The sequence below is a fragment of the Papio anubis genome, chromosome 9 (assembly GCF_008728515.1).
Source record: "Papio anubis isolate 15944 chromosome 9, Panubis1.0, whole genome shotgun sequence".
Lineage (NCBI taxonomy): Eukaryota > Metazoa > Chordata > Mammalia > Primates > Cercopithecidae > Papio > Papio anubis.
In genome coordinates this window covers 114,510,913-114,536,460 of record NC_044984.1, presented here as the reverse complement: position 1 = coordinate 114,536,460, position 25,548 = coordinate 114,510,913, and the positions used below count along the sequence as shown (strand labels likewise).

The 25,548-nt window shown below is 48.6% G+C and overlaps 2 protein-coding genes across 7 annotated transcripts in view; both read left to right on the top strand.

Annotated features, from left to right (window-relative positions):
- The first annotated feature begins 4,941 nt into the window (after positions 1-4,941).
- RPLP0 (ribosomal protein lateral stalk subunit P0) lies at positions 4,942-9,442 on the top strand. The gene is made up of 8 exons (XM_003907242.3): positions 4,942-5,063; positions 5,314-5,415; positions 6,979-7,154; positions 7,259-7,346; positions 7,464-7,610; positions 7,722-7,907; positions 8,691-8,831; positions 9,207-9,442. The coding sequence occupies exons 2-8, from the start codon at positions 5,362-5,364 to the stop codon at positions 9,366-9,368; spliced, it is 954 nt and encodes a 317-aa protein (XP_003907291.1). The 5' UTR covers positions 4,942-5,063; positions 5,314-5,361; the 3' UTR covers positions 9,369-9,442.
- A 2,137-nt stretch (positions 9,443-11,579) lies between these two features.
- GCN1 (GCN1 activator of EIF2AK4) overlaps positions 11,580-25,548 on the top strand; it is a 67,678-nt gene continuing 53,709 nt past the window's right edge. For 3 of the 6 annotated variants that reach the window (XM_031650812.1, XM_031650815.1, XM_031650814.1), the window contains exons 1-5: positions 11,581-11,699; positions 15,921-16,023; positions 22,040-22,103; positions 22,658-22,789; positions 23,224-23,332. In XM_031650812.1, coding sequence (XP_031506672.1) covers positions 11,682-11,699; positions 15,921-16,023; positions 22,040-22,103; positions 22,658-22,789; positions 23,224-23,332 — 426 coding nt within the window. In that variant the 5' untranslated portion in view covers positions 11,581-11,681. Of the gene's footprint in view, positions 11,700-15,920; positions 16,024-22,039; positions 22,104-22,657; positions 22,790-23,223; positions 23,333-25,548 lie in introns of all 6 variants that reach the window. The other 3 variants (XR_004176217.1, XR_004176218.1, XM_031650813.1) reach the window with 2 other exon arrangements.

Genomic DNA, 25,548 nt, shown 5'->3' with positions numbered 1-25,548 from the left:
TTCTTTCTTTCTTTCTTTTTTATAGTTACAGAGTCTCGTTCTAAATAGTCGATATTTTAAGCTTTGGGGATCATACAGTCTCTGTTGCAACCACTCACTTGTGACAGCCATAGACAATGTGTAAATGAATAGGTGAGCAAGGCTATGTTCCAGTACAACTTTATGTACTTATGTACTTATTTATTTATTTATTGAGATAGAGTCTCGCTCTGTCCCGCAGGCTGGAGTGCAGTGGCGCGATCTCGGCTTACTGCAAGCTCAGCCTCCCAGGTTCACGCCATTCTCCTGCCTCAGCCTCCTGAGTAGCTGGGACTACAGGCGCCCACCACCACACCCAGCTAATTTTTAGCATTTTTAGTGGAGACGGGTTTCGCTGTGTTAGCCGGGATGGTCTTGATCTCCTGACCTCGTGATCCACCCACCTTGGCCTCCCAAAGTGCTGGGATTACAGGCATGAGCCACTGCACCTGGCCTATTTATTTATTTATTATTATTATTTTTGAGATGGAGTCTCACTCTGCCACCCAGGCTGGAGTACAGAGGCACAATCTTGGCTCACTGCAACCTCCACCCCTGGGTTCAAGCGATTCTCCAGCCTCAGCCTCCCGAGTAGCTGGGATTACAGGTGCCTGCCACCGCACCCGGCTAAGTTTTGTATTTTTAGTAGAGACAGGGGTTCACCATCTTGGCCAGGCTGGTCTTGAACTCCTGACCTCGTGATCCACCCGCCTCAGCCTCCCAAAGTGCTGGGATTAAAGCCGTGAGCCACTGCGCCCAGCCACAAATTTATTTACGGAAACAGACAGTAGCCGTATTTGGCCCATGAGCTATATAGTTCGGCCAATCCTTGTGATATACCAAAGATAGTCATTTTTTTTTTTTTTTTTTTTTTTTGAGACAGTCTCGCTCTGTCACCCAGGCTGGAGTGCAGTGGCCGGATCTCAGCTCACTTCAAGCCCCGCCTCCCGGGTTCACGCCATTCTCCTGCCTCAGCCTCCTGAGTGGCTGGGACTACAGGCGCGCCACCTCGCCCGGCTAGTTTTTTGTATTTTTTTTTTAGTAGAGACGGGGTTTCACCGTGTTCGCCAGGATGGTCTCGATCTCCTGACCTCGTGATCCGCCCGTCTTGGCCTCCCAAAGTGCTGGGATTACAGGCTTGAGCCACCGCGCCTGGCAAGATAGTCATTTTTGACATATTTTAGTCTACATAGTTTCAGAGAGCTTTGACTCCTGTAATTCTTGCAACTCCCTAGTTCTGTATCCTGCAGTGATTCCCCAGTGTCCCTCACCGTAGAAGCCTCCATGTTTTATTATAACAGAGCCTTGGAAACAAGGGTGTGAGCCAAGAACTCGAGCTTGTGCCCATCATGGTGAAATTTGCATCATTAGAAGAATATTTACAGCTGGGCGCGGTGGCTCATGCCTATAATCCCAGGACTTTGGGAGGCTGAGGCGGGCAGATCATCTGAAGTCAGGAGTTGGAGATCAGCCTGACCAACATGGAGAAACCCCGTCTCTACTGAAAATACAAAAAATTAGCTGGGTGTGGTGGTGCATGCCTGTAATCCCAGCTACTCGGGAGGCTGAAGCAGGAGAATCGCTTGAACTTGGTAGGTGGAGGTTGCAGTGAGCCAAGATCACACCATTGCACTCCAGCCTGGGCAACAAGAGTGAAACTCCATCTCAAAAAAAAAAAATTTTACAAAGGACTTTAGAGAAATCAGTCAGTACCCTACTGCCTGCAACAGAGCTAGCCCTGTGGTAGGAAATCTCATACAGTGGGGGGGCTCTAATTTCAGAGGATAAGAACCTGGCCTCCCATGGAGGTCTCAGTTGGAGCTATTGATTATATGGTGGAACAAGATGAGACTGACAGCACTTGAGCTACCCGTATCTAAATTCTGTTCAGGGAATTTTATGCCAGTCAGCTGCACCAATATACCCTGCCATGCTAGCAAGTGTCTTGGTTTTAAACCTGCTACCATCCCCACCCCCCACCCACAACTCTATCAAATTATTCATGTTGGCCTGATTTTCTTACTCTTCCATCTTTTCTGGCATTTTTTGGTGTGTGTTTGTGTGTATGTGTGTGTGTGGCTGCTTTAGAGACATTCTGCCACCTTTCTGGACTTAGCTACTTAGCTAGATCAGGGAGAGTAGGCAGGTTGTGATTGGAATCTTTTTTTTTTTTTTTTTTTTTGAGATGGAGTCTCGCTCTGTCACCCAGGCTGGAGTGCAGGGGCACAATCTCAGCTCACTGCAAGTTCCACCTCCCGGTTTCACACCATTCTCCTGCGTCAGCCTCCCAAGTAGCTGGGACTACAGGTGCCTGCCACCACACCTGGCTAATTTTTTGTATTTTTAGTAGGGATGGGGTTTCACTCTGTTAGCCAGGATCGTCTTGATCTCCTGACCTCGTGATCCTCCCACCTCAGCCTCCCAAATTGCTGGGATTACAGGCAAGAGCCACAGTGCCCAGCGTGATTGGAATCTTAATAACCTGTCAAAACAGAGCATTTAAATCCTATTCATGTTATTTTCTATTCTTCCCATGGAGCACAGACAGCCAAAAAGACAAATAAGAGAGGCCCCAGGCCAGGCACAGTGGCTCATGCTTGTAATTCCAGCATTTTGGGAGGCTGAGGCAGGCGGATCACCTGAGGTCGGGAGTTTGAGACCAGCACGACCAAAATGGAAAAACCCCATCTCCACTAAAAATACAAAATTAGCCGGGCAAGGTGGCACATGCCTGTAATCCCAGCTACTCGGGAGGCTGTGGCAGGAGAATCACTTGAACCCAGGAGGTGGAGGTTGCGATGAGCCAAGATCGCACCATTGCACTCTATCCTGGGCAACAAGAGTGAAATTCCATCTCAAAAAAAAAAAAAAGAAAAGAAAAGAAAAGAAATACAATACAGTAATGTGAAATCGGGCTACTTCTGACTTTTTTCTTTTTTTTTTTTTTGAGAGGGAATCTTGCTCTGTCACTCAGGCTGGAGTACATGGCGCGATCTCAGCTCACTGCAACCTCCGCCTCCTGGGTTCACACAATTCTGTCTTAGCCTCCCGAGTAGCTGGAATTACAGGCACATGCCACCATGCCTGGCTAATTTTTTGTATTTTTTAGTAGAGACGGGGTTTCACCATGTTAGCCAGGATGGTCTGGATCTCCTGACCTCGTGATCTGTCGGCCTCGGCCTCCCAAATTGCTGGGATTACAGGCATGAGCCCCTGCACCCTGCCTACTTCTGACAGTTTTATGGTGTGTGATATAGGATATAACATGATGTATGAAGCTCTTTGTGATAATTTTTAATTTTGAAATAGCTGATTCTTTGGGGATCATTTAATACATAATTCCACGGGTTTTTTTTTTTTTTTTGAGACGGAGTCTCGCTCTGCCGCCCAGGCTGGAGTGCAGTGGCCGGATCTCAGCTCACTGCAAGCTCCGCCTCCCGGGTTCACGCCATTCTCCTGCCTCAGCCTCCCGAGTAGCTGGGACTACAGGCGCCTGCCACCGCGCCCGGCTAGTTTTTTTGTATATTTTAGTAGAGACGGGGTTTCACCGTGTTAGCCAGGATGGTCTCGATCTCCTGACCTCGTGATCCGCCCGTCTCGGCCTCCCAAAGTGCTGGGATTACAGGCTTGAGCCACCGCGCCCGGCAATTCCACGGGTTTTAGTGAAAAAAAAAAAAAGAGATCTCAGGGTCGGGCAAGGTGCCTCATTCCTGAAATCCCAGCAATTTAGGAGGCCAGGGTGGGAGGATTGCTTGAGCCTAGGAGTTTGACATCAGCTTGGGCAACATGGCAAAACCCCGTCTATATAAAAAGTACAAAAAATTAGCCTGGTATGGTGGTGTGCACCTGTAGTCCTAGCTACTTGGGAGGCTGAGGTGGGAGGATCGCTTCAGCCTGGGAGGTCAAGGCTGCAATGAACTGAGATTGCTCCACTGCACTCTAGCTTGGGCAACGGAGTGGGACTCCTTCTCAAAAAAAGATTTGATGGAGGTGGAAAAAAAAAAAAAGATTTGATGGAGGTGAATTACTCTATGGATGTTTGTTGGCTAGTTTTCTAGGAAGAGGGAATGGCCAATGCAAAAGCCCCCAAGTTAAGCCTGCTCTGGAAAAGCAGCAGAGCATCATCGGGTGGAAAGCAAATAAGTCAGGAGGAAAACATCTGAGATGATCAGAGTGGGCGTGAGGGGCAGATAGGTAGGGCCTTGTAGGTAGTTTAGATTTTAGGTTTTTACTCTGGAGGAAATGGAAAGTTTTGAGCAGATAAGGAGATGAGTTGACTTAGGTTTTTGTTTGTTTGTTTGTTTGTTTTTTTGAGACGGAGTCTCTCTCTGTCACGCAGGCTAGAGTGTAATGGTGCGATCTCAGCTCACTGCAGAGCTCACGCTCCTGAGTTCAAGCAATTCTCCTGTCTCAGCCTCCTGAGCAGCTGGGATTACAGGCGTGCGCCACCCCCTCCCCCGGCTAATTTTTGTATTTTTAGTAGAGACGGGGTTTCGCCATGTTGGCCAGGCTGGTCTCGAACTCCTGACCTCCGATGATCCACTTGCCTCGTCCTTCCCAAGTGCTGGGAATATAGGCGTGAGCCACCGCGCCCGGCCAGATTTTAAAGATCCCTCTGTTTTGGTAGGAGGAAAAACAAACTAGAGAAGACAAGAGACCATTCGGTTTCTAAGCATGTGCAATTACGTCTCAGCTTCATCTCGTGCCTTTCAGTTTGCCGAGCTCGCCAGGTGGCAGAGGGAACTGGGGACTCCGAATTCGCAGCTCCAGCTCCAGCCCCGCAGGTGGCAGCAGCTCAGAGCAAGCTCCTCCAACGCGAGGCAGCGCCTTCCTTCACTACCCTACTTAAAGGCGGCTTTCCGTTGGTTCGAGTGGCAGCGACATTATCCAATGGTTGCCTGTGTTCGTTCAGCTTTGTCGGACGGGCGATGGCTCCAGCCAATAGACAGGAGCGCTATCCGCGGTTTCTGATTGGCTATTTTGTTCGTATATAAAACGCACGCGCGGGCGCGAGGCCCTTCTCTCGCCAGGCGTCCTCGTGGAAGGTTGGTACGCTGGCCAGATCGGCGTCTGGGGCGTCAGCGGGAAGCATGGAGGGGTCTTTGGGGGCTTTTGGGAACATGGAGTCCTATCCTGTTCCGCCTGGGGCCTCGGTGGCGGCTTGCACGCCCCGAGATGGCGGCGGCTGCCCTAGGGAGAGCCGGCGGGCGCTTGCGCGTGTTTTGCTCCTCGTAGGCCCAGGACCGGGGAATGGGTGTCGGGGTGACCAGGCCTGAGCTCCCTCTCTCTCCTCAGTGACATCGTCTTTAAACCCTGCGTGGCAATCCCTGACGCACCGCCGTGATGCCCAGGGAAGACAGGGCGACCTGGAAGTCCAACTACTTCCTTAAGATCATCGTAAGTGCAGGGTGGGTCGCCTCTGCCCTTCATGTTGCCCCAGCGCAAATAGGGACAGTCACCTGCTATGTGCTGAGGGTCTATTCAGTACCGGCTACTGAATTAGGCCATTTTCGGGAAAATCCTGTTTAGTTAACAATTTCCTGAGATAGGTCCCTTCTGTTGCAGATAAACAGGCTCAGGCAAGTTAAGTGGCTCCTAAGATGACAGCATTCATATCCAGGTCTGTCTGGCTTCCAAAAGAGCGCACGTTATACCTTTTTTGTTTTTTTTTTTAACGGAGTCTCGATGTGTTGTCCAGGCTGGAGTGCAGTGGCTTGATCTTGGCTCACTGTAATCTCTGCCTCCCAGGTTCAAGCGATTCTCCTGCTTCAGCCTCCCAAGTAGCTGGGATGACAGGGGCGCGCCACCACACCCAGCTAATTTTTGTATTTTCAGTAGAGACGGGGATTCACCACGTTGGCCAGGATGGTCTCGATCTCTTGATCTCATGGTCTGCCCGCCTCGGCCTCCCTAAGTGCTAGGATTATAGGTGTGAGCCACTGCGCCCAGCCGCACATTCTACTTTTACTGTATCTTTGAGAAGGTCTGAGGCCAGTAGTGACTCATTGTAAGGAAGCAAGTTGTTGCATATTTAGGACCTGTCAGTCAAGAAACTTAAGTGTCCAGTGACTTGGATGGCCTTTGAGGTGGGTCTTCCTTGCCCAGAAACGCTGACTGTACTGCGCTTAAGCAATTAGGCAGCATTGTAGAGCATAGCTTGTATTACATTTTCCCACACTTAAAAGGATTTCAGACACAAAACTCGAAAGAATTGTACAACAATCCGGATATACACGTCTAGATTCTTTTTACAAGTAATAACGTTGCTCTGTTTGCTTAACGTTGTGCTTTGAATGCTGTGAGTCTAGCCCTCTTGACCAGCTTATTTGGAACATTCCTTTTTTTATCCTGATAACCATTTTAGTGAATCGGAAACCTCCCTCGTAATTGGGAAAAATAAAAAAAAACTAAGTAAAAAAGGAAAGGCCGGGCGCGGTGGCTCAAGCCTGTAATCCCAGCACTTTGGGAGGCCGAGACGGGCGGATCACGAGGTCAGGAGATCGAGACCATCCTGGCTAACACAGTGAAACTCTGTCTTTACTAAAAAAGACGACAAAACTAGGCGGGCGAGGTGGCCGGCGCCTGTAGTCCCAGCTACTCGGGAGGCTGAGGCAGGAGAATGGCGTAAACCCGGGAGGCGGAGCTTGCAGTGAGCTGAGATCTGGCCACTGCACTCCAGCCTGGGTGACAGAGCGAGACTCCATCTCCAAAAAAAAAAAAAAAAAAATTAAAGGAAAAACTCCTTGATCGAATGTAGAAACCTGATTTTCAGCATTCATATCCAGCAAACCAGTCATCCAGTTTGGCAGTGTTACAACGTAGCTCCCACTCTCCCTCTGACTTCAAAAGCTTAGAAGAAAGGGAGTGAGAAGGAAACAAATTGTGGGGTTCAGTTTCTCCTGGCATTTTTTTCCCTCTTTCTTCCTGTTAAACTTGGCTCCTCTGACTTGTTTTTTGTAGCAACTATTGGATGATTATCCGAAATGTTTCATCGTGGGAGCAGACAATGTGGGCTCCAAGCAGATGCAGCAGATCCGCATGTCCCTTCGAGGGAAGGCCGTGGTGCTGATGGGCAAGAACACCATGATGCGCAAGGCCATCCGAGGGCACCTGGAAAACAACCCAGCTCTGGAGAAGTCAGTTCCACTGGCAGTTTTGTCCTCCCTCCCCAGTGCCCGTCTCCCTCTTCCTGGAGAATGGTGCTGAAAGGTGATTTTCTCCTGTAAACTTCTCTTTGCAGACTGCTGCCTCATATCCGGGGGAATGTGGGCTTTGTGTTCACCAAGGAGGACCTCACTGAGATCAGGGACATGTTGCTGGCCAATAAGGTAAGGGGACAATTGAGTTGGCTAAAGAGATTTTGTAGTTGCTTCTTAAAGCAAAATGGACCATTCTCAGGTTGTATGAGTGGAGAGGCTTTTCTCACTGTTTGTTGTCTTTGTCAGGTGCCAGCTGCTGCCCGTGCTGGTGCCATTGCTCCATGTGAAGTCACTGTGCCAGCCCAGAACACTGGACTCGGGCCCGAGAAGACCTCCTTTTTCCAGGCTTTAGGTATCACCACTAAAATCTCCAGGGGCACCATTGAAATCCTGGTGAGTGGACCTGGTTTGCCTGTGCTAACCAGGCAAATGGGGGGCTGCTTTTAGTGGCCATGGGTCTGTTGGTTGTCCAGGTGTTTACTGCCCCACTGTTACCTTGTTCAGAGTGATGTGCAGCTGATCAAGACTGGAGACAAAGTGGGAGCCAGCGAAGCCACGCTGCTGAACATGCTCAACATCTCCCCCTTCTCCTTTGGGCTGGTCATCCAGCAGGTGTTTGACAATGGCAGCATCTACAATCCTGAAGTGCTTGACATCACAGAGGAAACTCTGCATTCTCGCTTCCTGGAGGTACATGCTCTCAGCCTTGCCCCCTCTTACACTGATGGTTGAGAGCATGACAAGGGTCAGACTGAGTCCCTGTAACCAAGGACTGTGTTTTCATCTGTCTACCTGCCTCATCTGTACAATGTCAATAACAACATAAGATTGTTGAAGGATTTAATGAATTAATGGATGTAAAGTCTTAGAACAGTGCTGGGCTGTTATTCTAGGGCCAGGAATAAGACTGTCAAATTTTGCCATCAAAATGCCCTTTAAGAGGCGGAGGTTGCGGTGAGCCGACATGGTGCCACTGCACTCCAGCCTGAGTGACAGAGTGAGACTCTGTCTAAAAAAAAAAATGCCCTTTAAATAATGAATAATAGTGATAGAAAATTTTTTTCTTGGATAAACCATAAATTGAAATTAATGTATATAATTAGATATTATTAGCTACTCTGAGGTAGCTTCATTTACTTGTTGAAAGTTTGACTAGTGAATGAAATTCACATCTGGAAATAGTTGAACATTTTCGTTCATGGAACTCAATGGCGATGTTAGTCATTTATGCTTTTTGCTATGGTAGTGGCTTTGGAAGTAAATGCCATCAATAATGGTATACAGAACACCTGGGTTTGGAGTAAGGGCAAAATTCATTTGATGGGTCTGAATTGGTATGAGATGACGTGGCCTCTCGAGACTGAGCTGCCAACCTGGCAATTATTGTCTGCCAAGGGTTCTCTTTATTAAGCTTTACTTGGACTTCCTTTCCTGTAGGGAATCTCACGTAAAATGAAATCTTCCCTCCCCCAGGGTGTCCGCAATGTTGCCAGTGTCTGTCTGCAGATTGGCTACCCAACTGTTGCATCAGTACCCCATTCTATCATCAACGGGTACAAACGAGTCCTGGCCTTGTCTGTGGAGACGGATTACACCTTCCCACTTGCTGAAAAGGTAAAAGGATCCCACCAGGACCACAGTGGGCCTGACTGTGACAAATTAGGGTGACATATGGTGGCCTAAAGTGCCTTTACAGTTGTATTTTATATAGCAGATAATTTTGTGAGGATATTTGAGAAGTTGGGGGGCAGGGAAGGCGTTTCTCACTTGAGAAATGACAAGAGACCCAAAGGGGGTTAATGGGCAAGAGCTGGGCCTTAGGATTCCCCCCTCACTAGGCCATACCCAAGCTGTCCTGCTTGGGCCACTTGTGACAGGCAAGGCTTCACACTAACTGTGATATTGTTGCTCCTTAAACTCTACCATGGCAGGAGGGTGGGTAGTAGCGGAGTGTGGATGGCCATTTTGACCACTTCTCCCTCCCTTCAGGTCAAGGCCTTCTTGGCTGATCCATCTGCCTTTGTGGCTGCTGCCCCTGTGGCTGCTACCACCACAGCTGCTCCTGCTGCTGCTGCAGCCCCAGCTAAGGTTGAAGCCAAGGAAGAGTCGGAGGAGTCGGACGAGGATATGGGATTTGGTCTCTTTGACTAATCACCAAAAAGCAACCAACTTAGCCAGCTTTATTTGCAAAACAAGGAAATAAAGGCTTACTTCTTTAAAAAGTCTCTGGACTCTTAATTTTGTATTTTTTTTTTTCCTTTTTGATACAGGGTCTGGCTGTTGCCCAGGCTGGAGTGTGGTGGTGTAACTACAACTCACTGCACCCTCGAACTCTTGGGGTCAAGGGGATCCTCCTATCTCAGCCTTCCAAGTAGCTGGGACTACAGGCACACACCATGACGCTCAGCTACTAATTTTGTAGAGATGTTGCACAAGCTGGTCTCATTCCTGGCTTCAAGGAATCCTCCCGCCTCAGCCTCCCAAAGTGCTAGGATTATAGGCTTGAGCCACCGTGTGCCTGGCCCTTAATTTTGAGGCTTTATAGTGCCATATGCTAGAAACCAAAGCCATGGTGAAACCATAGAGCTTTGTATTTAGGTGTTGATGTTTGGGTAACCTCTTTGTATCTAAATGAAGCTACCGGTCAAACATCCTGTATGGTTTTCTAGACACAGTTGTAACTGTATTACACTAGAATTGCTATTTCCATGGTCACTGCAGTAGAGTAGGTTTAGTGCCAGCTGAGATAGGCACCTGGTGGATGCTAGGGCTAGTCCCATAGAGCAGTTTTTCAAACTGGATGGTGCTCCAACTCATTAGTAGGTGGTAAACAGTTTATTTTTGAGACAGTCTCACCCTGTTGCCCAGACGGGTGCAGTGGCTTGGTCTTCACTCAATGCAACCTCCGCCTCCTGGGTTCAAGCGATTCTCCTGCTTCAGCCTCCCAAGACGCTGGAATTACTACAGGCAGCTGCCACCATACCTGGCAAATAGCTCACTGCAAGCTCTGCCTCCCGGGTTCATGCCATTCTCCTGCCTCAGCCTCCGGAGTAGCTGGGACTACAGGCGCTACCACCATGCCCAGCTATTTTTTTTTTGTATTTTTAGTAGAGACGGGGTTTCACCGTGTTAGCCAGGATGGTCTCGATCTCCTGACCTCGTGATCCGCCCGTCTCGGCCTCCCAAAGTGCTGGGATTACAGGCTTGAGCCACCGCGCCCGGCCCGGCAAATTTTTTTTTTTTTTTGGTTTTTTTTTTTTGAGACAGTCTCACTCTGTCACCCAGGCTGGAGCACAATGGCGGTCTCAGCTCACTGCAACCTCTGCCTCCTAGGTTCAAGCTGTTCTCCCACCTCAGCCTCCCAAGTAGCTGGGACTACAGGCATGTGCCATCACACCTGGCTAATTTTTGTATTTTTAGTAGAGACAGGGTTTCACTATGTTGGCCAGGCTGGTCTTGAACTCCTGATCTTGTGATCCGCCTGCCTCGGCCTCCCAAAGTGCTGGGATTACAAGCGTGAGCCGCTGCACCTGGCTTTTTTTTTTTTTTGGTATTTTTAGTAGAGACAGTAGAGAGTCCTGTTGACAAGGCTGGTCAGGAAATCCTGACATCAGGTTGATCCACCCACTTCAGCCTACCAAAGTGCTGGGATTACAGGCGTGTGCCACCATGCTTGGCCCCAATATTTAAAGAGAAAGCATCTGCTGAGAACAGGTGCTTTGTTGTGATTCCTGTATTTCACTTACAGATCTGTCTGCCGGAACATGGTATGTTCATTCTAACTAGGTCTGTGTCAAAGGTTTGAAAGTCACTGCTAACAGGGCCGACAACTAAGCTGTGAGGACCCTATTCTCTAAATTGCAGCCACATCTGCAAGTAGCCTCCTGCCTCAAAACTCCCAGCCTGGGGCATCCAGCATTTCCCCAGGGCAGGGGCCTCCTTCAGTTCTGAACCTTCCCTGATCTCCGTATCTACCCATGTTTGCTAACCCTGTACAAGTCATCCGTCAACTGAACTACAAACTGAGGACAAAAGACTAGTTCGCTGACTCTTTTATCTAGTTTTTAGTTCCTGCTATCTAGGAAGCAACACTTGTTTTTCTAAAGAACGTAGTCATCACTCAGGAAAGGCCCATGTAAGGCTGGCCCTGCGGGCTGGAAGTGGGTCAGGGGCTGCAAGGCGGGCTCATAGCGTTACACCGCGGGCTCACCACGTTAAAAGCGCTAGTCTCCCACGAGGCGCCTGGGGCTGAAGAGAGGGCCCTGGGGAGGAGGCCTTGTGGCTCCGGCGCGGGCCAACTTCAAGCCCGTGATCCGGCTGCCCGGGCTGCAGCGGCCGCCGTCCCGCCCGGTGGCGCCAAGCCCGGGGCCCTGCCCCAGCTGTCTACCGGCCTCGCCCTGCCGCGTGGGCCTCGCTGTGACCCGGAAGCGCTCCGGAAGCGGTTCCGGAGTCAGCCCCGGCAGGATGGCGGCGGACACGCAGGTGAGGCGGGCGGCTGCGGGGCCAACGGGGCCAGGGACTGGGTGCGGACGGTGGCCGTCGGGTGGGGCGGCTCTCGCTCCTCGGCTTAGGGGCGCTGGGGGTGGTGGCCGTGGAGGGCGTAGTCTCGGGGCCGTCTCAGGCCGGACTCTCACGGCTGCGGGCTTGGCCCGGCCGGGGCGGCGCAGGCAGACCGCGAGCTCGAGGAGTCCGGGGCTCCCCTCTCGACTTCGGCAGCTGGAGCTCGGCGGGGCCTTTGCCCGACCCCGGAGTTGCAAAAGTTCACTTTACCGAGCCTCTGCTTCATCTCTCCAAACCCCTCCGCTGTGAGCCCCGGGCCAACGCCAAGTCTTCGTTAAACTTTGTATTCAGATGTTCTTTGAGTGTAGACTTTGGATTCATACAGATCTGGGCTTGAGTTCCTGCTCGTCGATTTCTGTGACATGCAAAACAAGTGACTTAACCCCGCCAAGTCTGCCTTTGCATCTATAAAATGAGGTTAAAACAATACTTACCTTAAAAGGTTGTTGTGAAGGTTCAGTGAGATAAAATAGGGATTGATATATGTTGGTTGTTATCAGATACGGGGTTAGTGAAAAGAACTGTGTCCTGCCCAGGAAGAGTCTTGTCACCCTTGAGTGTTACCTGTGGGTACCTTGTACTTCAGGAAGGACTTGGGAAAACCTTTTCCTCCACCCAGTTGTGGTTATGTTTTAAGGTGAAAAGACATTGTTATGGGGCAGGGGAAAAACAGGTGTGTAAAGGACAGCTGGGCTGATTTGGGGTCTCCAGGGTGATGGGATTGATTTTTATGAGTAGGCCCAGAAAATGACCACTTAACTTGAACATTCAAAAAGACATTTATTGAGACTCTGGTATGCAGGTGGCTGATGTTCAGATTATGTTGTGCTGAATCCTAGAAAGAAAAGCTTAGTATGAGCGGGTTAGGGGAATACATGCTGAATATTTAACACTGATACTCACTTGAGGAAGAATCTTCTCTAGAGCTGCAATGTCCAGTATGGCAGCCACATGGCTACTTAAGTTTGTTAAAATTAAATGAAATAAAAAAAAATTCAGTTTTTGGCTGGGCGTGGTGGCTCACCCTGTAATCCCAGCACTTTTGGAGGCCGAGGTGGATGGATCACCCTTGAGGTCAGGAGTTTTTGACCAGCCTGACCTATATGGCAAAACCCTGTCTCTACTAAAAATGCAAAAATTAGCCGGGTGTGGTGGTGCATGTCTGTAATTCCAGCTACTGAGGAGGCTGAGGCATGAGAATCGCTTGAACCGAGAGGCAGAGGTTGCAGTAAGCCAAGATTGCGCCACTGCGCTCCAGCCTGAGCAACAAGAGCGGGGATTCTGTCTCAAAAAAAAAAAAAAAAAATTCTTCACTTGTACCAGCCACATTTCAGTGCACAGTTAGCTGCATGTAGCCAGTAGCTACTGCATTGGGTGATGCATGATAATATTTCTGTGTTTTAGAATTTTTGTATTTTTAGTAGAGGGGGTTTCTCCATGTTGGCCAGGCTGGTCTCGATCTCCTGACCTCAGGTGATCCTCCCGCCTTGACCTCCCGAAGTGCTGGGATTACAGATGAGTCACCATGCCCGGCCTGAGATTATTTTATTTTGTTTTTTGAGATGGAATTCCTCTCTAGGCTGGAGTGCAATGGCACAATCTCAACTCACTGCAACCTCTGCCTCCCAGGTTCAAGCAATTCTCCTGCCTCAGCTTCCCGAGTAGCTGGGATTACAGGCATGCGCCACCACGCCCGGCTAATTTTTGTAGTTTTTGTAGAGACAGGTTTCACCATGTTGGGCGGGCTGGTCACAAAGTTCTGACCTCAAGCAGTCCGCCTGCCTCGGCCTCCCAAAGTGCTGGGATTATAGGCATGAGCCACCGTGCCTGGCATTGTCTTCAGTATTCTAAAGGAAAAGGATTTCAACCTAGAATTCTGTATTTGGCCAGAACATTTTCATACTTGCAAGGAGTTTACAAAATGGAGGATGTGCTTCACCTAAACACAAGAAAGTACATGTTCAGGGTGATAAACTGTGCCCCTGCTGTAGAGGACCACATGCCTAATTGGGGCAGGTCAGAAAACTGGGAGAGATTTCCTTAGGAAGGTGGAATTTGATGGAATACCTGATCTGACTAAATGTACTGAGATTTAGACAAATGGCAAAAAGCTTGGGGTTTAATTATTTATAAGAACACATTAAAAAAAAAAAAAAAGTCAAACTGAAGCATGGTGAGAAAGGGTAATTATTAACACCAGGGACATAAAAAAGCTGGGAAGAATAAGAGTTTATTAAATGGATGTTGAATGCCCTTTACATATAATGTAATCACTGACTACTTACCTAGCCTATATTACGAAACTGGGGATTTCCACTGGGGAAATGGGGAGAGTGTGCGATGGGGTCAGAGCAGGAAAGGGAGCTGTGGTGGAAAGGTAGCAAAACTGAAAAATCAAGAAGCACACGCAAGTTACCTCCGTAGTTAGAGATACTTAGATATATGGAGGTAACTACCCAAATACCCACTAGATCAACCTAAGGGTTGTCCATGGAGAGTGAGGGCAAGGGACTGGTTTTTATGGCAGACCTCTCAGAACTTTCTGGTTTTGACTTATGTGCATCTATGACAAAATACTTTTTTTTTTTTTTTGAGACAGAGTCTTGCTCTGTCACCCAGGCTGGGGTGCAGTGGTGCGATCTTGGCTCACTGCAACCTCCGCCTCCCGTGTTCACGCCATTCTCCTGCCTCAGCCTCTTGAGTAGCTGGGACTACAGGTGCCCGCCACCACGCCCGGCTAATTTTTTGTTTTTTTAGTAGAGACGGGGTTTCACCGTGTTAGCCAGGATGGTCTCAATCTCTTGACCTCGTGATCTGCCCGCCTCGGCCTCCCAAAGTGCTGGGATTACAAGCGTGAGCCACCACACCCAGCCAAAAACAAAAGACATTTTAAAGTTAAAACAATACATCATTTACGTAGAAGACAGTTTTGGACGTTGCCAATAGAATTATGGCAGGGATTTCAGCATGAAAAACTCAGCATTGTTTCATTTCTGCGTGTACACTTGCCTCTTATGTTACTGATAAGGCCTGCCTGTGAAATACCCTCAAAAGAAAAAGATGATGACCCCACTTTGTTAAGTTACATGAGCCTTATCATGCCCTGCTCTACGGCTTGTGAACCCACAGCCTGCCCACTTGGTAGCTTGTAGAATATTGCTTAGTAGCAGATTTTCAGGGATGTTTGCAAACTGCCCCCAGTCACTGGGTCTTATGCTTATGTCCCTACGCTGGGGACTGCATCTGTGGTAACTCGATGACTGTCGAAAGCCAAAGATTTGTTAGCTTCAGTTTATAGACCTGTTTGGTTTCAAGGTTAGTTTCAAAAACGCAGGTGCTATGGCTCTCAACTCCACTCTGAGCAGTGACTTCCTCTGTAAAGTGGGGATGCTGATGCCTCCCTTGCAGGCTTATTGGTAGTAGTAGCCAACTTTATGCTTGGGATGAGAGTAGACGCCCCTTATACACAATCTCATTTAATCTCTGTAGCAGTCATATGAGGTAACTGCTATTGTCCGCATCTCGTAGATGAAAAAACTAAAGATCAGGGGAGTGACATTATTTGACTAAGTTTCCACAGCTAGTAAAAGGCAGAGCTGGGATCCAATCTCATAACCTTTCACGTTTTAGCCAGTGTGCTTATCCTCTGCCAGCGAGTTGCCAGGATGCTGACATTCCCCTTACGGGGAGGTTAAAGTGAGATAACGTAAAGGGAACATGCTTGGCATGTACTAGGCCCTTGCTAGATTTTGGGTTGTTCTGAAGGGATATTTTCTGTTCAGAGGTCTTTGCTTTTCCTCTTATTGCCCAAGTTTAAGTAAGGTATATTGAGTTGTTGACTAGTTGAATTAAAGCAGTACATCTCAAGTGGGAGTGATTTTGCCTCCCAGGAGACATTTGACAGTGTCACAACTGGGGCGGGTGGGGGAGATGGGCTGCTACTGATGTCGAGTGGGTAGAGACCTGGAATGCTGCTGAAAACACGGCCCCCCACAACAAGAATTACCCGGCCCAAAATGTCTGAGTGGGGAGATTGAGAAACCCCAGGTTAGAGAGATCCCCGAATTCTACACCCACCCCTCAACACAAACATTGTTTTATAGTCTGACTGGTGAAATTTTCTCTGTCGCTTGGCCTTCACAGGTTTCTGAGACACTAAAGCGTTTTGCAGGGAAGGTGACAACAGCCAGTGTAAAGGAACGGAGAGAAATCCTCAGTGAACTTGGGAAGTGTGTTGCTGGAAAAGGTATTTATTTGTCATCCATGTACCCTGGACAATATTCTTTTTTTTCTTTTTCTTTTTTTTTTTTTAAGATGGAGTCTCGCTCTGTCGCCCAGGCTGGAGTGCAGGGACCGGATCTCAGGTCACTGCAAGCTCCGCCTTCCGGGTTTACGCCATTCTCCTGCCTCAGCCTCCCGAGTAGCTGGGATTACAGGCACCCACCACCTTGCCCGGCTAGTTTTTTGTATTTTTTTAGTAAAGACGGGGTTTCACCATGTTCGCCAGGATGGTCTCGATCTCCTGACCTCGTGATCCGCCCGTCTCGGCCTCCCAAAGTGCTGGGATTACAGGCTTGAGCCACGGGCCCGGCCTTTTTTTTCTTTTTTTTTGAGAGAGAGTCTCGCACTGTCGCCCTGGCTGAAGTGCAATGACATGATCTCAGCTCACTGCAACCTCCACCTCCTGGGTTCAAGCGATTCTTCTGCCCTCAGCCTCCCAAGTAGCTGGGATTACAGGTGCCCACCACCACACCTCGCTAATTTTTGTATTTTTAGTAGAGATGGGATTTCACTATGTTGGCCAGGCTGGTCTTGAATGACAGTGTTCCATATAAAAAATAAATTGCGTGTTTTTTTTTTCTTTTCTTCTTTTCGAGACAGAGTCTTATGATGTTGCCCAGGCTGGAGTGCAGTGGCATGCTCTCGGCCCACTACAACTGCCACCTTGCTGGTTCAGGTGATTCTCATGCTTCACTCTCCCCAGTAGCTGGGATTACAGGTGTGTACCATCACACCCAGCTAATTTTCGTATTTTTAATAGAGATAGGGTTTCACCATGTTGGCCAGGCTGGTCCTGAACTTCTGACCTCAAGTGATCCCCCTGCCTCGGCCTCTCAAGATGCTGGGATTTCAGGCATGAGCCACTGGGCCCAACTGAAATTGTTTCTTTAGAACCATGGCCTTGGCCAGGCACGGTGGCTCACGCCTGTAATCCTAGCACTTTGGGAGGCTGAGGTGGGCAGATCACAATGTCAGGGGTTCGAGACCAGCCTGGCCAACATGGTGAAACCCCGTCTCTACTAAAAAAAAAATACAAAAATTAGCCAGGTGTGGTGGTGTGCACCTGTAATCCCAGCTACTCGGGAGGCTGAGGCAGGAGAATTGCTTGAACCCAGGAGGTGGAGGTGGCAGTTAGCCAAGGTTGTGCCACCGCACTCCAGCCTGGGCAACAGAGTGAGACTCCGTCTCAAAAAAAAAAAAAAAAAAAGCCCAGGTGCAGTGGCTCACGCCTGTAATCCCAACACTTTGGGAGCTGAGGCGGGTGGATCATGAAGCCAGGAGTTCAAGACCAGCCTGACCAACATGGTGAAACCCTATCTCTACTAAGAACACAAAAATTAGCTGGGCATGGTGGCACGCATCTGTAATCCCAGCTACTCAGGAGGCTGAGGCAGGAGAATTGCTTGAACTTGGGAGGCAATGGAGGTTGCAGTGAGCTGAGATTGTGCTACTGCACTCCAGCCTGGGTGACAGAGCAAGACTCCGTCTCAAAAAAAAAGAACCATGGTCTTCTTCCCCTCTTCCTGCACAACTTCTGCCTTTACTTTATTTCCTTGCTATAACGTGAATTGAAGCAGTTAAAACTTTTGGGTTAGTGGAGAGTTTATCCATTCAGGTGTGAAAGCTATTTACACTTTTAACCATTTTCATTGGAAATATTTTAAAAAGATAGCTAAAATCTTTCTCAGGTAGTATACTGAGTATAACAATTTTTTTTTTTTTTGAGTCGGAGTCTCACTCTGTTGCCCAGGCTTGGGTGCAGTGGCGCGATCTCAGCTCACTGCAAGCTCTGCCTCCCAGGTTCACGCCATTCTGCCTCAGCCTCCTGAGTAGCTGGGACTACAGGTGCCTGCTAATTTTTTGTGTTTTTAGTAGAGATGGGGTTTCACTGTGTTAGCCAGGATGGTCTCGATCTCCTGAGCTCGTGATCTGCCCACCCCGGCCTCCCAAAGTGCTGGGATTACAGGTGTGAGCCACCGTCCCCGACCAAAAATATTTCATTTATGACTTGGGATATCATTTTTCCCAATCTGTGTTCCATGGAATTCAGCAACATGGTAGTAGGTGATTGTCCAATAAATAAAGGATTCCAAGATCAAATAAGTTGGGAGAGGTTTTTTGTTTTTTTTGTTTTTTTGTGAGACAGAGTCTTGCTCTGTCACCCAGCCTGGAGTGCTGTGGCGCAACTTCGGCTCACTGCAACCTCCGCCTCCTGGGTTCAAGTGATTCTCCTGCCTCAGCCTCCTGAGTAGTTGGGATTACAGGCACATGCCACCATGGCCAGCTAATATTTGTATTTTTAGTAGAGATGGGATTTCACCATGTTGGCCAGGCTGGTCTCGAACTCCTGACGCCAGGTGATCCGCCCGCCTCGGCCTCCAAAAGTGCTGGGATTACAGGCGTGAGGCACTGCACCCAGCCTAGAGGTCATGTTTTTGATGCCCTCTTGGAATATTCACAGCAGCGTGTTTTCATTTTATTAAGCTTCCTTGAATCCAATGTTTTCTTTGAACCTCTTTTTTGCTGAAAATCTGTTCAGGGTCCGGGGAACTCATTTTGGGGAATGCTGAATATATCTAAGTATCCTGATCTGCACCATAACCAAGGGATAGCTCTATGACTTATTAGAGTAAGACCATTTTACCTTCACTCAATAAATTCTAGGTTTTTTTTTTTTTTTTTTTTCATTTCTTTTGGTGTGTTTGTTTTTACTGTATAGCATTGGCTCTCAAAGTGTGGTTCCTGGACAGGCAACATCAGCATCATCTCGGAACTTGTTAGAGATAAAAATTCTCAGCTCCAATGGAGCACCTCAAATCAGAAATCCTGGAGGTGCTGCAATGCCAGCTACTTGGGAGGTTGAGAGGTCGGAGGATCGCTTGAGCCCGGGAGGTTGAGGCTGTGGTGGTCCATGATTGTGCCACTGCTTTCCAGCCTGGGTGACAGAGCGAGACCCTGTGTCTAAATAAATAAATAAATAAAAGGTTGAGCACAGAACCCAGTATCTGTGTTTTAACAAGTCCTTTAGGTGATTCCTATGTTGACTAAAGTTTGAAAATCATGGCCATGGCTGGGCTCGGTAGCTCACACCTATAATCCCAGCACTTTAGGAGGCCAAGGACGATGGATCACCTGAGGTCAGGAGTTTAAGACCAGCCTGGCCAACATGGTGAAACCCCATCTCAACTAAAAATACAAAAAAATTAGCTGGGCGTGGTGGTGGGCACCTGTAATCCCAGTTACTTAGGGAGGCTGAGGCAGGAGAACTGCTTGAACCCGGGAGGCGGAGGTTGCAGTGAGCTGAGATTGCGCCATTGCACTCCAGCCTGAGTGACAAGAGCGAAACTGTGTTTCGAAAAAAAGAGAAAGAAAATCGTGGTTGTATAAATTGGGCCTCCCTTTCTGTCCACTGTTACTTCCTATTTGTACCACTTCACCCAGCTTCTCATTTGCTGCTTCTGACCTACTTATGCCTAGTAAGATACCCAAGCTTGTAAACTTGCTGTTTGTGAGCGTCTCAGAGATCCTCTTGTGTGTTAATGCTTCAATGCATGAGTTTTATGGAATCCTCAAAGGTTTTTCTGGTCACTTTCCCAGCAGAGCTCCCTAGTTAGAAAAGACAGCCATGGGCCGGGCGCGGTGGCTCAAGCCTGTAATCCCAGCACTTTGGGAGGCCGAGACGGGCGGATCACGAGGTCAGGAGATCGAGACCATCCTGGCTAACCCGGTGAAACCCCGTCTCTATTAAAAAATACAAAAAACTAGCCGGGCGTAGTGGCAGGCGCCTGTAGTCCCAGCTGCTCGGGAGGCTGAGGCAGGAGAATGGCGTAAACCCGGGAGGCGGAGCTTGCAGTGAGCTGAGATCCGGCCACTGCACTCCAGCCTGGGCGACAGAGCGAGACTCCGTCTCCAGACTATAAAAAAAAAAAAAAAGAAAAGACAGCCATGTGATACCAATCTTTCCGGTCACAGGCCTCTAGTGCAGCAGTCAGGGATGAAGGGCTCAGACAGGCTGTGCCAGTTACAGGTTCTGTGACCTGCTTCAAGTTACTTCACCTCTCTGAGCCTGTTTTTTTTGCTTTAAACGTGGAGATAGCAGTAGTACTTCCCTGATAGGTTGGAGTAAATGTAACGCATTGTCTGGCTATGGTAAGCTCACAGTGTACATTAGCTGTTGTTATTGTCATTGTCTTAGCCACAGCCTGTTTCTGGCCCCAGTCATTCTTTTCCCCAGTTAGTGAAATAGCCCCAAATCACATGGACCAATGCAGTGGTCAGAGCCCTGGGGAAACTGCGTCCCTGTACCTCATTCATTTCCCTTCCATCATTCAGGTGCCTGAAGTGTGAGGAATGGTATGGACCTCCTGCTCTCAGGTTCCTCCTACACCCAGTATAAGTCTGTCTTACACTGCAGGTTAAATTTCCTCCTCCTCAGAAGCTTCTCCCTTTTGTTTGCATGCTTCACTGTGGCATGCAGTACTTGTCACAGGTTAACTTTCCAACATTATTGAGCACTCTTTTTTTTTTTTTTTGAGATGGGGCTCGCTCTGTCTCCCGGCCTGGAGTGCAGTGGCGCCATCTCTGCTCACTGCAGCCTCCACCTCCTGGTTCAAGCGATTCTCCTTCTTCAGTCTCTTGAGTAACTGGGATTACAGGCATGTGCCACCATGCCCAGGTAATTTTTGTATTTTTAGGAGAAACTGGGTTTCGCCGTGTTGGCCAGGCTGGTCTCAAACTCCTGGCCTCAAGTTATCCTCCCACCTTGGCCTCCCAAAGTGCTGGGATTGCAGGCGTGAGCCACTGTGCCCAGCCATATTAAACACTCTTGTTCAACCAAGAGTTGAACTCTTTCTACCCAGAGTTAGTGTATCTGTTTCACTCCAGAGTTAGGGTGTATCTATTTCACTCTGACTGGCTGGCTTGGTTTCCCGTTACTTGGTTTCTTCATTTAAAAATGGGCTTGATCCATGCGTCGTGGCTCACACCTGTAATACTAGCACTTTGGGAGGCTGAGGCGGGCGAATCACGAGATCAGGAGTTTGAGACCAGCACTGCCAACATGGTGAAACCCCGTCTCTACTAAAAATACAAAAATTAACTGGGCGTGGTGGTGTGCACTTGTAGTTGCAGCTACTCGGGAGGCTGAGGCAGAAGAATCGCTTGAACCTGGGAGGCGAGGTTGCAGTGAGCCAAGATCGCACCACTGCACTCCAGCCGGGGCGGTAGAGCGATACTCTGTCTGAAAAATAAAAGCGGCGGGGGGGGGGGGGGGCTTGATAACAGTGCCTACCTTATATGGATTAAGTGAGTTAATGTGTATGAATTATCTAGAGCAAGGTCTGGCATCTTGTTAGCACTAAGAGCTGGGGTGTTATTAGTCCTCCTCTTTTCTTCCTTATGTGTTCTGAATAGGTATTATGCCTTCTTAATCCTGCACTCCACATGTATCTCCCTCTCTCTCCATTTTTCCACAGCCTCCTAATCTGTCAGGCCAAGCTTATGTGTCCTTCAGACTTTCAGAAACTCTCCAGTTATAGGTGTTCTTCCCTCTTCTGGTCCCTCATAGTACTTCAATGTTGTACTGTTTTTACAACTGTTTATTAGAATGTGTGTAAAGAAAGGTACACCTCCTAATCAAACAGCTCACTGATTCATCACATACTAAACACCAGTATAACGAGCACCCAGTTCAAGTAGAATCATTCCAGCACTCCTGAACCTTCACTTGATGGCATGTGAGGTTTCAAGGCCACTTGTATTTTCTTAGTTTCATTCATTTAGCAAATGTCTACCCAAAGCTTTTCTGTGCCAGGCATTTTCCTAGAGTCCTGTTTTGTTGTTGCTTTTTCCTCTTGGGGAGGAAAGTCTTAAATATATGGGGAGTGCCCAGTGGGCTGAGATCATGTCTGACAGGATACCTGACTCCAGCAGCTTATCAAGTCATTTTTATTGACTAATCTCTGTGTAATCTTTGGTTTCAGATCTGCCAGAGGGAGCAGTGAAGGGGCTCTGCAAATTGTTCTGCTTGACTCTGCATCGATATAGGTGAGTCCCAGCCAAAGAGAGAGGGGATTTAGGGTAGTGGTTAGAGCCCAGGTTAGAGCCAGACGGCCTGGTGCCAAATCTGGGCTATATCACGTCCTAGCTGTTAGATCCTGGGCAAGTTACTTAACCTCTCTGTGCCTCAGTTTCCTTGTCTGCAGAATGGGGATGATGCCATTCTCTATCTCATGGGTGGTTGGTAGTAAGCGTGAGGTGCTTGGAACAGTTGCCTGCTGTGCCATAGTGGTCAGTGTGTGTATGCTGCCATTAGTCATGTGTGTTAAATCGCCTGGCCTACTTTGAGACCCTTATAACTGCTCCATAAATGTAGGTGCTGCCCTTACACACTCCATGGCTTATATGCGCTTATGAGATACTTTTAGAATTCTAGGAGGAGGTGAGTTTATCTAGTTATTTCCTAATCCCTCCTCTGTGATCCACTGAAATATGGTGTGATCACTTTCTCCTGAGAAAGACCAGTGCATGGCCTGAGCAACCTTGCCCCTGCCTCTGCCTGGGGTCTGCATGTTCACCTTTCCCTTTGCCTCTCCCCCTAGAGATGCAGCCTCCCGCAGGGCCTTGCAGGCAGCCATCCAGCAGTTGGCCGAGGCCCAGCCAGAAGCCACTGCTAAGAACCTTCTACACTCTCTGCAGTCTTGTGGTATAGGCTCCAAAGCAGGTGTTCCCAGGTAAGAGGTAAAAGTTGTGGCCCCTTGAGAATTGGTAGAGTCCTGCTCAGGAGAAGCTGATGCAGTTGACCGTGCCCCAGAGGGAGGAGCCAGGATGGCAAGCCTAGTGGAGAAAACCACTTTCCGGAGGAGCAGGGTTGGGAAACAGTGGAAGCAAGGCCATTTTGAGGGGAACCAGTTGCCCACCAGGTCCCTAATGGTAGAAGCCGTCTGTTTGTTTTATATAGTTGTCAGTGCCAAGAGATGGGAGTCTGGCCACTGAAACCTGGACTCCTTGTTCTGAATTGCCACAGATGGTTTGTGGGGAACTGGTTCCAGTTCTGTTCCATGAGGTCAAGGGAGGGTCCTGCATTACCAGGCGGGGCCTTAGGGACAGTGTTTGTCCTCAAAGTGGAGGCTGCTGCTCTGAACTCACCCCCTACTCTGCTCTGCAGTAAGAGCAGTGGCTCTGCCGCCTTGCTGGCCTTGACCTGGACCTGCCTCCTGGTGCGCATTGTCTTTCCGTCGAGAGCCAAGCGACAAGGAGACATCTGGAACAAACTGGTAGGTTCCCTGCGTCTCTGAAGTAGCAAGGATCAGCTTTCTGCCAGGAGTTAGGGCGTGTTTCAGCACCTTCTTGGTGCCAGGTGCTTTTCTGGGTGCTGGGTGACCAGACACTCTGAGTTGTTCCGAGTCGTGTGGATTTGGTGGATGGCCATGAGTGCTTCATAATCACATTCCTTGGTGTATTAGACATTTTGGAGCTTCTCTGTCAGGCATGGTGCTAGGCACTGGAATTGCAGTGATGGACAACAGAAGCGAGGCCCTTGATTTCATGGCATGTGTGGAAGCCGTGACAGGCCAGAGTTGGGAAGACAGTCAAAAAGCAACTAGACTAGAAAATATCATAGTATAGGCCGGGCGCGGTGGCTCAAGCCTGTAATCCCAGCACTTTGGGAGGCCGAGACGGGCGGATCACGAGGTCAGGAGATCGAGACCATCCTGGCTAACACGGTGAAACCCCGTCTCTACTAAAATACAAAAAAAATTAGCCGGGCGAGGTGGCGGGCGCCTGTAGTCCCAGCTACTTGGGAGGCTGAGGCAGGAGAATTGCGTGAACCCGGGAGGCGGGGCTTGCAGTGACCTGAGATTCGGCCACTGCAGTCCAGCCTGGGCAACAGAGCCAGACTCCGTCTCAAAAAAAAAAAAAAAAAAAAGAAAATATCATAGTATAAATCCTCTTGGTTTTTTTCTGGCTAATCATTCCATTCCCTGTGTTTGATTTCAGTGTTGAACTGGTGAATGGAATGGATTTCTTGTCTTGGTTTTGGTTCTTACATTCCCTCCTTCCATTCTCTACCTGCTTCTTCCACATTCTCTTTTTTTTCTTTCCACATGTCTGCTCAGCAGGTTGGGAGGTGAGCAGAGCAGACATGTGCCTGGATACCTGGATAGGCTTAGTGTAGGTCATGAGGAGTGCTTTTTTTTTTTTTGAGACGGAGTCTTGCTCTGTTGCCTAGGCTGGAGTGCAGTAGTGTAGTGTTGGCTCACTGCAAGCTCCACCTCCTGGGTTCAAGCGATTCTCCTGCCTCAGCCTCCCGAGTAGCTGGGATGACAGAAGCCTGCCACCCTGCCTGGCTAATTTTTTTGTATTTTTAGTGGAGACAGGGTTTTTCTTGAAGTCCTGACCTCAGATGATCCGCCTGCCTTGGCCTCCCAAAATGTTGGGATTACAGGTGTGAGCCACTTTGCCTGGCCTTGGATCTGATTCTTATCCATGAGACTTGACTGAGTCACTTAACTTCTGAGCCCATTTCCTCATTTGCAAAGTGGGAAAGAAAATACTACCCACCCTGTCCGCCTTGAAGAGTTGTTGTATAAGGCCAGGTTTAGTTGAGGGTTGAGATGGCTGTGGAAACTGGAGAGTCTCATGCAGGTAGGTGCCAGTGATGACCAGCCTTAGGAAACACATGAAGCAGCCTGCTAGTTAGATAGAGGGCGGCAACCCCAGTAGCTTAACCAGCACAGCTCTGGGGACAAGCATAGAGTGGCTATCAGTATAATTGATGAATGATGGATTAGAATGCTGAAACCTTGAGGGTCAAGGATTATGTATTATTGTGAGCTCGGACTCTCTTGGATCCCCTTCAGGGCATGGGTGTCATTGTTACCAAAAGCCTTCTTGTGAGAGGGGCAAGCTCATTGGCTTATCTCCACTGAGTGGTTTTTTTTTTTTTTTTTTGAGAAACTGAGTCTGATTCTGTCACTCAGGTTGGAATGTAATGGCGCAATCTCGGCTCACTGCAACCTCTGCCTCCTGGGTTCAAGCAATTCTCCACCCTCAGCCTCCTGAGTATAACTGGGACTATATGTGTATGCCACCACACCTGGCTAACTTTTGTATTTTTAGTAGAGTTTGGGTTTCGCCATGTTGGCCAGGCTAGTCTCAAACTCCTGACCTCAGGTGATCTGTCTGTCTCAGCCTCCCAAAGTGCAGGGATTACAGGTATACGCCATTGTGCCTAGTCTACTTTTAAAAAAATATGTTAAAAAAAATTTTTTTTACATACCATGATTCTGCATTTTTTTTTTTTTTTTTTTTGAGACAAAGATCTTGCTCTGTCACCCAGGCTGGAGCACAGTGGCATGATCTTGGCTCACTGCAGCCTTGACCTCCTGGGATCAAGTGATCCTTCTATTGCAGCCTCCTGAGTAGCTGGGGCTACAGGCATGCTGGTGTATGCCTGGCTAATTTTTGTGTTTTTTTAGAGATGGGGTTT